Raw genomic sequence first — 12,049 nt, 5'->3', positions numbered from 1 at the left:
CAGCCTCTGGATGGTCACTGTACATACACCCCTGGCCTAGGGCACCAAGGGCAGTCCGAACTCTTCCCTGACTCCCTAATAGAGCCAGAGGTATGGTAATCACCCACACCCCCCAAGAGGAGGGAACAGTAGGTGCCCAGAGCCCTGTACACCTCTGTGTGATACCAGTCTCTTTCAAAGGGGAGACACACACTCACTAAATTTAGCCCACCTCCTCCCCTGTCACTCAAGGGAGCTGCTGCTGGTGGGGGAAACCCTGGATTGGTCCTGACACTGCCTGCACTGTTACCAGGGCTTGTTAGGGAGGGTAGATTAGTAGGCAAACCAGGCATGGCTACATAACTATTAAACAATTTCACTGCTGGTGGATAGTTTACTGCCAAGGAAAGTCTGAAAGGATATTTACAAATAACTATATTGATGAGTTCAAGCATGTCACAAATATAGCTATAGTAATTTTTTTTAGAGGTGAATAACGCCAAATGAAAGCTAAAGTTTTACTTCCTGTGCATCTTCCTCCAAGTAAATGTTATCACCAAAAATAACTGTATGACATTGTCCATCTCCTGGTCCCTTTTTCACAAAATGCATCTGTATATGCTGATATTTTAAAATGTAATAAAGGAATGTTTATTTTTTAATAAGCTAGTCAAGCTTGCATCTTGTATTACATGATTTATGGTGAGAGCTACACTTTATTTTTGTTGATCAGTAACAGAGGTTTTTTTTTAATTAATTAATTTATTTATTTATATTAAAAAGCCATAACCAAACATTGACTTTCTACTACATTTATACAAGTTACAAATTCATTATATTGATATTCATGGAGTACCTGGACTTCACAATCTGCAGTTACTTTGCATTCAGACACAATTTACCAATATTTCCTAAACAGTGGTAATCTTTAGCGCACCTTGTTGCTTGTTCACTTTAATGGGTGATGATATGGGTTAAAGTTTTTGCCGTAAGTCAACTTTTATCTTCAAAAACTCCACCAATATTAAAAATCAGCGGTGTTCTATCTACTGCTGAAAAATATTGAAATATTGAAAGCAAGATTATAGAAGGGTTATCTTTTGGGTTTTACATACAGCTAAACAGTCACTGTTTAAATGGCAGGAAAATAAATATCACCTATGCTATCATCAGAATGTAATGTAATGTATGCGTATGGAAACTTTAGTAGCCATACATGAATGTATGTCATTTTAATTGTTTGGCAATAGTTTATTAAAAAAAAAAATTCTTTCAAATACAGGAAATGTGCCCTCCCCAAATGCTCCACTGAAACGAGTGCTGGCATATACTGGCTCTTTCAGTCGCATGCAAACAATAAAAGAAATCCATGAGTATCTTTCTCAGCGGCTTCGTATAAAAGAAGAAGATATGCGACTGTGGTTGTATAACAGTGAGGTAATAATTATTTCCAATACATATCAGTGCTGATGTTTGAATGAAGATCATCTTGTTGAGAGTTTTTTTTTTCAGCCAAGAATAACCAATACGAAAGTTGTTTTGTTAGACCACAAATGATGATGCATATGAGCCTTCAAGGCAATAAGTTACTTTCATGACATATTATTTGCATAAAGCACCTTTGAGGCCTGAAAAATGTAAATGTAACACATGAAGAATTTTAATATTGGTACAGCATGACACAATTACAGTAAGTACAATGCATTAGGGATTTTCACACTCCGTGTGATCCTGCCTTTATTATATTTCATTTTTATTTATTTTTTCATTTGTGTATTTAATCAGCTTTCAATAAACAAAAGTGATTAGTCAACCTGTAAAACAGTGACCCACCCCCAAGTTTAGTCATCTAGAGCAGCTAGCAGGCCAGGTTTTCAAGATATCTCTAAGGCTGCGGCCATAGTGCGCGCGCGACGGAGCGCAAAGAGAAAAGCACGTGCCTGTCGCCTGAGCAATTTGTGGACTTTGATAAAGCACGCGATATGGAGGCGTGGCCATAACATCAGGCTGGTTCGCCCTCATTGCTTAAACCGCCCACGTGACGCGGCCGTTGCGCAAAAAAATCTATATTGTCTCCAAATCCTGTTGCGCTGCTGCGCGCGTCGCATAGCGTGCAGTATGGCAGGACTGGTGCACTTACATGCATTTGTTCATGGAGCGCGTGCCGTCACTTGCACTATGTCTAATGCCTAACAGTTAATTAACCAATTATCCTAATGTGATTATCACTTGGACAACTCGATTGGCTGTGTGTTTTCCTGAAAACCTAGCCTGTTTGTTAATCTTGAGGACTGAACTGGAGAGCCCAGCTGTAAAAATATGTACTTGCAGTATGATCTGAGGTCCTATTTGTTTTGTATATTTGATTTAAAAGAGTTTCCATATGGTAGAGTATGATCGGCAAACTCGCACCTAAATGAATATCCCCTTTGTTGCTATCTCTTTTTTTGTTGATAAGTTTTTTTGTTTGTTTTTTTTGTAGACTTTGAAATATATCTTTGAAAAGCCATAAACAAATATTGTCTTTCTAGTATATTTATTTGCATATTAAATATTTATTCTACTGATAATCATGGAGTCTACAATCTGTGGGGTAACTAAATATTTACAATAACTTGACAAAATGGCAACATTTAAACAAAAAATCCAGTAGCACTGTAATGGCTCAATATACCAATTAAAGTAACAATTCCAATCTGCAGGGTTGTCTTTCCCCAACAACTATGGAATCTTACGATTCCTGAGAAATCCCAACAATTTCAGAAAACTATAACTGCTTTCTAGAAGGGACCTGTTTAGTTCTGGGCCTACTGGTTATAGGCAGCCAACAATTGTTGGTGTCTTGTGGTCGCGTGCTGCTCCGGGCAAGAAAGGTGTCAAGCGTCACAGGAGCAACAACTAAATTATGTTTTCACGTCAGAATAACGTAACCTCGTCAAGGGCAGTCACTTTGTAGAGGTTTTGTTGTAAGTTAGGCATTTAAGATGGTGACAGATGCTGCTTATTGCCTTTTGTCCATGTCGTATCTCTGAATTTCTGGACACTGTGTGTGAATATATGGGGAGGGAATGGCACTGTCTTGACCACAGAGGCATTGTTTCCCTCCCGTTGATCCTTGCATAGGAACCTCCTTTTCATCTTCTGAAAGATCTTCATCCATTATTTCATTTTGATGTGGAACTTCTAAATTTAACAGCTTGGAGTTTAAGCGGCAAGTGCCGATTCACTTAAGAATCTTAGAGAAGGTTGTCAATACCATGATGCATAGACGATGTTTGAACTGGGGCGCGCTCCCTAAATAGTCTGGCTTTAAAAATATTACAACGCCTTAACTATATTAAAAATAATAAAAATATATGAATGTGAAGTTGTGTTCGTGGTGTAAAAGAGTATATGAAATATATACTGGCCCTTTTGTTGGGTTTGTGATTGCCGCTTGACCTTGAAGAAGGGAACCCCGTATCCTTCTTAACGTGGCAGTGGTGGTGTAAAGATGGTCAGCGCAAACCTCGTGGACCTCAGGATATTTGATGGAACCGGATGCAATTGAATAAAAGAGGAATAAAAGCGGAATAAAAACACAATATTAGTGCATCATATCCACATGTGTGGGGGATGTGGGGAAGGGGTGGGGGGGAGGGGAGGATGGGTGTGAAAGGAGGATACGCTGGAAGGGTTAATGATGTTTTTCCACTATCTAATCAAAGAATACATAAATATATGGATTCAGTGACTCACACGGACTTGTGTGGTGATTCTCCCTCAACGCAGACTGAAGTGGGTTAATGCAGACTCATATGCTGGAGTCTTAATACACATAAAACTCACACGGCCTAATGTGAGTTCTTGCCCTCAGAGGGTGGTGTCCTGTATGGATGGTGTCTGGTCGTCTCAGCCAAATGTCCCCCAATGGGTGTGGTGTGTGAGTGTCTCCTCTCCCCGTTTCCCAGAAGACCAAAAAGAATGTGTGCAAACCAGGGTTAACAATTAAACAGGTCTTTATTAGGTAAACAGTTAAGACATGAGCATAAACCATGCATACATGTTGTGGAACATAAACATAAAAGATATAAAACAGTATATGACACAATGAACTAACAAATTGGAATAAACAAAACAAAAAGTACACTCACACTCTAATGAAACTTCTGATGCCCAGCATCAGCCGCTTGGTACAATCCTACACGGTCTCCTCCTCCGTTGTTGTTCACACTGGCGCGTCCGGCAGTGGAACCGGAAGAGGGGATCTGCACCGGATGTCCTGCGGTCGGCTGGGTCCCTCTCTCAATGAGCTCCGGCAGGGAACAACGCGTTCCTGAGAAACCTGACGAAGCTTATTGCGAAACGCGTTGTTCCCTGCCGGAGCTCATTGAGAGAGGGACCCAGCCGACCGCAGGACATCCGGTGCAGATCCCCTCTTCCGGTTCCACTGCCGGACGCGCCAGTGTGAACAACAACGGAGGAGGAGACCGTGTAGGATTGTACCAAGCGGCTGATGCTGGGCATCAGAAGTTTCATTAGAGTGTGAGTGTACTTTTTGTTTTGTTTATTCCAATTTGTTAGTTCATTGTGTCATATACTGTTTTATATCTTTTATGTTTATGTTCCACAACATGTATGCATGGTTTATGCTCACGTCTTAACTGTTTACCTAATAAAGACCTGTGTAATTGTTAACCCGGGTTTGCACACATTCTTTTTGGTCTTCTGGGAAACGGGGAGAGGAGACACTCGCACACCACACCCATTGGGGGACATTTGGCTGAGACGACCAGACACCATCCATACAGGACACCACCCTCTGAGGGCAAGAACTCACATTAGGCCGTGTGAGTTTTATGTGTATTAAGACTCCAGCATATGAGTCTGCATTAACCCACTTCAGTCTGCGTTGAGGGAGAATCACCACACAAGCCCGTGTGAGTCACTGAATCCATATATTTATGTATTCTTTGATTAGATAGTGGAAAAACATCATTAACCCTTCCAGCGTATCCTCCTTTCACACCCATCCCCCCCTCCCCCCCACCCCTTCCCCACATCCCCCACACATGTGGATATGATGCACTAATATTGTGTTTTTATTCCTCTTTTATTCCTCTTTTATTCAATTGCATCCGGTTCCATCAAATATCCTGAGGTCCACGAGGTTTGCGCTGACCATCTTTACACCACCAATACCATGATGCAGCCAGAAAGTGTCTATTTTTTCCATTTACTTCTAGTGTGGGAGACATACTAGTGCTGGTGCCATCAGAGTAATCTCCTCCATGCCACGTATTGCATTTTCTGCAAGATGGCTTCCAGAAAGTGCTCAGTCCACTGCCCTTGAATGTTCAGATTACATTATAAGGTTCGTTATTGCAGCTGAATCTGGTGAAGTATCAACTCAAGTCTCATATTGTTAAGGCCATCACTATGATAAAACCAAGAATTAGGCAGCTCGCACCAATGTAGGATCTGTCATTTGTACTGGAAGCTTTGACAGAGTTCCTTTGCGCCAATTTCCGATTTTTCGTTGGATCTTTTAACCTTTTAAGATGGTCTTCTTGGTGGCGATTACATCGGCATGGCAACTCGGAGAGATAAAGGCTTCATAATGCAAACTGACTTTACATACATGGACATTAATCAAGATAAGATTATTCATTCTTAGGAACGTTATACAATTCCGAACAAAAGGTAGTCTTGTAATTTTGTTTAATTCAATAACATATTCTACCTTTCTGCCCAAACCCTTCCAATGTATTGGAAAAAAAACTTGAACAAGCTGGACAGGGCCATAAAACATTAGATGCACAGTTCTTTTAGGAAATCTGAGTATCCGTTTATCCTCCATTGGACAGCAAAGCATAACAGCGGCATTAGTTTCTTCCATACCCAGATAGGTTACGGATCCACTGACTTTGTGATTGAAGGGGTCTTAAAGTCCCTTTTCGACTTAACACACATTCATGGCTATGGCCACTACCTCGGCAGAAAAAGCTTGGGCATCTGCCGAGGAAATATGTAGAGCTGCTTTCTTTCTCTAATATAAACTGAATGTCTTCCATTCAGCTGAAGTAAGTTTCAGGAGACAAGTGCTTCAAGCAGTGGTCAAGGCAGATTGGTCTTAAGAGTTTTTTCCCACCCATACTGTTTATTTGTACTTTTAGGCTACTTACCCACAGGTTAGACGCTACAATGGGGTACGTAGAAGAATAAATCATATTTACCCGCCATATTTCCTTTTCTTCAAGTCACTTCATGGCAGCATAACTTTTCCACCATAGAATGGTTTTATTTTGCATTTCAGCTTTATTCGAATGCTGACAGAAGGAGAACACCCCCCTATTGTGCATTTGTCAGTTATTCTCAGGCCTATTCTCAGCATAGTGGGATGAGCATTCCACAAAGGACAGATGCTGCATGAATGGACTTTAAGAAAAGGAAATGTTGAAGTTAAATTGACCTTTTTCTTTGCCTGTTACATTGAATTTTTTACCTTTGTTTTTATAAGTAGTCCATATATGTTGGTCACAATGAACAAATTTGTCAGCCATGTCTTAATTACAATTTGTTTTAATGTCCTACATGTGTCCTGTGTCTAAACACTTTATTTTAACTTCATTTGAATATTTTTCAAGATACAGTTTAATTTGTAGGTGTATCTTGCTAAATGACCATGGCAAAGTTGGAAAGAATAATTCCATTCAATGGAAACACCTATCTTATTTCATGAAAATATTATTCATTTTTTTTTCTTTCTTACTTTCGTGCACCTGATGACGTAAAGGGTTTTTTTTTTAGGCTGGGTATACTGGTATCTGAAGGAGACCAGCTACAGGTCACAAGTAGGTCCCATGACATACTGAAAACGAGAGGTAACTCTCTATTACTTCCTGGGATAACATTTTTATAAATAAATAAAACAGATGACTTGATGAATCTAGTTATGAATTTTCTGTACTTTAGAAATAAAATATTGCATTTTAACTGGTCTATTATTTTATGTAAACAGCAACATAAAGAGACGCCGCTATGAGTGCCCTTAACCTTTTTCTTTGCCTGCTATTCTCACTGTAAACAAAATAAAGTATTGTGTAATTGTAAAGATTACAACATTTTAAAATAGTTGTTAATTAGCTAGACACTGTATTTGATTACGCTGTCTCTGCCAACTACCTTTGCCAACATGCCTGTAGGATAAATACTCCCCTAGGTAATCACTGTGTTTATTAGAGTTGCCAACAATCCAGTAAAAAAGTTTTTACCAATCTTTTTATCTTGTATTAATTTAAAATCACATTTTCTTCAAGAACAGTAACTTTTCCACTGTACCTCTCTGACACTTTGTCAGCACATTAAAGCCAAATAGTTTTACCACTATTAAAAACATACCAAAAACTAATTTTGGGATGTATCTCCCTGACACAATTTGTGACAGGTGTTACTTAACTAAGGGTGGGAAACATTATGAAAAAAACATATACATTTTTGTCTTGGGCTGTGTTGCCTATTAATATAGTTCAAATTAGTTAGGGTGAGACCCTGAATATGATTGCCTGTTCATCTTAAATAACTGTATTCTGAAATACTCAACAATATTGTTTAAAAACAATATTATGCAGTGTATTTTAGAAAAAAATATCTGAGGAAACTGTCCAGAAAGAGAAGGCAATCCTAATTCTTTTTTTTTTTCTAACAGAACTATCTCACTCTTCTTGATGATGAAGATCATAAGTTAGAATATCTTAAAATACAGGATGAGCAGCACTTAGTAATAGAAGGTATTGTATATGACCTATTATACATTATTCATGAAAATTATAATTTTAAAGTCATATACGGTATTAAAGTACGTCACAAAAGTGGTTTTATTTTGTATTGGTGTATCACAATATAATTAACCTTTTTTCCATATATATCAGTAGTGTAAAAAACTATTTTATTCATTTGTATATATTTTTAATGTAAGTGTTTTCATTTAAATCTTTTTATTAATTTGGACTACTGTTTATGATGTAGGTCTCTGTCCTGGCAGTTATAGTACCAAACATCTAAAACATTAATAGCAGCGAGCGCAAATGGCAATCTACCACCGATCAATGGCAGGCCCATTAGGTTTGCTTGCAATCTAAGCTGACTTGCTACTTTCCTGCTGTCCTACCAATGAAAATGTCTGGGCAGCCTCAGACTCTCTCACAGAATGTGCCTCTCAGATTCTCATGAGGGCAAACTGATGTGTGTTGGCTGATACCTTAAAGGGTATTGTGGGAAATTGATGACACATCTTAATTGGTAATCATGTTTTATTTTATAATTAGCTTCAATTGGTAAATCAATTGAATACAAGTTGCAAATTAGCTTGTAAAGTTTTTTTATTTTTGTGGGACAAAGTGTAAATTGTCTGGATTTGACTGGTAGACAATTTTTTAAAAATAATTTCACCTGAGTAAGTAAAGTTGGTTGGAGCATCTCTACTCTTATAGTATTACAACATTCCTTTGGAATCTTGGCATTTGAAAGCTCATGGAAAAAGAAAAGTTATAATCAACACTTTTGATTGTTAGCCCTTATGAACATAAACATGCAATTTATATCATTTAAAAATATGATTGCTGCTTCTTAATGGTGGAGGCCAATTTCCAGCAGAGTGGGAGCGTTCAGACACAACACATTCTCTTTATAGCTTTTCAACTCAAACAGAATACATGATTGCCTCTAATAAAATATTGAAAAAATTGTAGTTTTTATAATTTTATAAAATTGTAATTTAAAATGATATTTTTTCAACCATGCCTTTTTATTTTAACTGAACTCCAATAGTGTTATTTGGACTTTGGTACCAGCAATCCCATGACTCTTTGGCCTCCCAAGGCTTCCCTGAATGGAAAAGGTAGTCCTTCACTTTGTTTCAAAGATGAGTTCTGTGAATGAGCAAAAGCTGGTGGTACACAGACCTATGTGCATGTCAGCTCTTGTGATGTTACCTAAAGGTGTATTTCTACCCACTCAATTATTTTTTAAAGATTTATTCAACATAATATTCAATAGGGTGTCTGTTTCTCCCTATCTAGTTTTTACCTGCTCACTGATTTTTATTCCTCTTAAAATTAATTCAAAACGTAAATTCAAATGGCTGCTACGACCCTGCCACTTTGTGGTATCACAGCTTTATCAGAGAAGCTCAGCATTGGAGAAAGTCTCTGATAAAGATGCTTGAAGTTTACAGACAGTCAGCTCTGTTCACCTAAAGGGGAACTGTTGGGGATGGAGGGGCAAGCAGAGGTTGTTTTGTGAACACTACTGCATGTTGTGGTCCTTTTTAAGAAACTTAACATTAAATTAAAAGCAGGTGGCGAATAATAACTAAAATAAGGTTGGTAATTTGCTTTAAAAGGTCATATGTTAAGCTCACTTTTAGTATACGTAATTAGTTTGGTATCTGCCCCTGCAGTTTCTTAAGAAGAAATTTCTGTTTAAGCACACCTATTGATACATTCAGTACCACCTACCTTTTATGTAACCTATTTTAAATGCTATAGTTTGTGTTAGATTATGCTATTGTCTACAGCAGTCTATTATGTTGAAGAATATATTGTTATTTTATATTCATTTTTTATTTATAATAATGTACTTTTTTGCAGTTCGCAACAAAGATATGAGCTGGCCGGAAGAAATGTCATTTATTGCAAACAGCAGTAAAATAGATAGGCATAAAGGTAAGTATGTTGGGGAAGCCGGGTCTTAAAAGGAAACATTCAACTTGTAGCACAGGTATTAAAGCAGCCATCCAGGGTACTCAATTTAATTTTTGGGGCAATGGGGTGTGGCTCGCTCCAGCAGCCAATAGATGGATGCTATTGGTTACCCGCAGCCATATTTGTATTTTTTTGCTGTGTTTTACACTGAAACGGAAATGGTTCTCGAACTGTGATGTGCAAAGATTAGGCCATTTAGTTTGTGACTTTTGTATAAAATTCCCATTTTTGCCAAAGCTATATTTTTGCAAACGGCTTATATTTTGCCATATTCACCACATATTTCTGTTAATTGCCTTATAAAAAAAAAAACAAGGTCACATAATCATGTGAACCTTGCGATTTAATTTTGCCCACTAATCAACTCCAGGGAACCCCCAGTTCAGATGAATAAAGAAAAATACCCCCAAAAAAAGTGAACTGCAGCTTTAACTGAAACAGACTGCAAGTAGTGTATACTGCAATGGCAGGAAAAGTTGTAAAGAGAAAATATTGTCAAACAAATTCTTATTGTGAAATACAAATGTAAAAATAATTGTAATATAAGCTATCATTAAGTGACTTGGTTTAAAGCATACACTGCTCTTGTTAAATGGTTGTCAAAATCATTGCAAGAAGACAGATTATTGTATGCATGCATGAATGCATGCTTTACAAATAACATCACAATTTTCGAACTGTTGGTGTGTTTATAATTACATATATTTGTAAACAGCTGTACATTTAATGCAGATCTAAAAAAACAGAGATGTAATACAACAATCTGTGTTCCATAAACTTTAACTTTGTAAAAAGTCATTCCCTGCCACAACAGGTAAACCAGTGTTTCTCTACCTGGGGGCCATGGCTCCCTAGTGTGCCGCAATCTTCTACCAATGATGCCTCTGGCCCTAATGGAGACATGCTGCTCAGCAGGTGCATCCCACGTGGTCAGCAGGCAGGGAGTTGATTAACCTCTCCGTATCACAGCCTCTGTGTTTCCAGACAGATTGGGATGCACCTGCTGCGCAGCTAACATGTTTTAGGTTTGTGAGTGAGGCCTGTAGAGCATGTGTGCCCTGAGATTTAAAAAAAATTCCAGGGGTGCGTCCCTGCTCACAAAAATGTTGAGAACCACGAAGTTTGACAGTATAGTGAGAGGCCTACAATTGTTTTTTTTTTAAAGTAAATGCAAGTATTATACCTCTGGCATGTACGTGTACAAGTAAAAAGTGTGATTAAGTACACTGTCAAATACAACAGCATTTTAGAGGGCATTGTATGTCTTCGATCAAGAATTGCAGATTAGAAGCAGAAAAGCTTGTAAGACCTTGATGGGCAAAGGAGTTTAAAAAAATTTAAAAATAAAAATGGCTGTGATTTGGTAATAAAGACAAACAAATATGAAGCTTTGTGCAGAGCCTAGTATAGTCCCTGATATTATTCCTTTGGATTGTTGTACACTACAACAAAGCATTGTTGATTTAATATATGATTACTTTTTGTTCTAGTGCCTACTGAAAAGGGTGCCACAGGACTGAGTAACTTGGGGAACACATGCTTCATGAACTCTAGCATCCAGTGTGTCAGTAACACACAGCCACTAACACAATATTTCACCTCAGGAACGCATCTATATGAGCTGAACAGGTAATCAAATGTATTGAGCAGCTTGGCTCCCAAAAGAAAGTAAAAAATTCCAACGTACATTCTTGTAAATTTAAGTGTTTAGTATAATTAAAGTGTACAGTTTAAAAGCATTCACTGTAAACCGAGACCACCGAAAGTTCGGAAGACTGCAACAATTTAAACAATATGTATTTCACTCTGATGTGATGAAGAACATCTGATTTTTAACTGCTCATTAACTATAAAAAAATGCTTTATTTCTTAACATTATCTAATTACTTCTTGAACTTTTTAGAACAAATCCCATAGGAATGAAAGGGCATATGGCAAAGTGCTATGGTGATTTAGTTCAAGAACTGTGGAATGGAACCCAGAAGAATGTGGCTCCTCTTAAATTACGGGTAAGACCTACAGAAATCATGTACAAGATATTATTTAATACAATAATTTTGAATAATTAGACTGTGATGAAGCTGAACAGGGCACTATGACACGTAAACTCCCATTGATTTCAATGGTAGTTTCCATGTAATAGTGCCCTAATGAGCACTATCATAGTTTAATGAATAACCCCCAATGAGTTTGTGTGTTTGCTGAGGGATTGAGATACCAGCATATGAGCCTAATGTGTGAGCGATCAGTGAAGAACAAGATGAGTTCTATCGTTACTTCATACTATTTATTATATAAACATATTATGGGAGAGTGTTGAAGCCAAG

The 12,049-nt window shown here is 37.8% G+C and overlaps 1 protein-coding gene across 10 annotated transcripts in view; it reads left to right on the top strand.

The window, feature by feature from the left end:
- The window catches only part of USP32 (ubiquitin specific peptidase 32), a 331,878-nt gene that overhangs the window by 236,726 nt on the left and 83,103 nt on the right, over positions 1-12,049 (top strand). For all 10 annotated transcript variants that reach the window (XM_075589607.1, XM_075589608.1, XM_075589613.1 and 7 more), the window contains 5 exons: positions 1,262-1,416; positions 7,667-7,748; positions 9,609-9,683; positions 11,213-11,351; positions 11,626-11,731. In XM_075589607.1, coding sequence (XP_075445722.1) covers positions 1,262-1,416; positions 7,667-7,748; positions 9,609-9,683; positions 11,213-11,351; positions 11,626-11,731 — 557 coding nt within the window. The remainder of the gene's footprint in view (positions 1-1,261; positions 1,417-7,666; positions 7,749-9,608; positions 9,684-11,212; positions 11,352-11,625; positions 11,732-12,049) is intronic.

Source organism: Ascaphus truei, chromosome 3, assembly GCF_040206685.1.
Source record: "Ascaphus truei isolate aAscTru1 chromosome 3, aAscTru1.hap1, whole genome shotgun sequence".
Taxonomy (NCBI): Eukaryota; Metazoa; Chordata; class Amphibia; order Anura; family Ascaphidae; genus Ascaphus; species Ascaphus truei.
The sequence above is the reverse complement of the archived record's forward strand: the minus strand, read 5'-3'. Positions and strand labels throughout refer to the sequence as shown.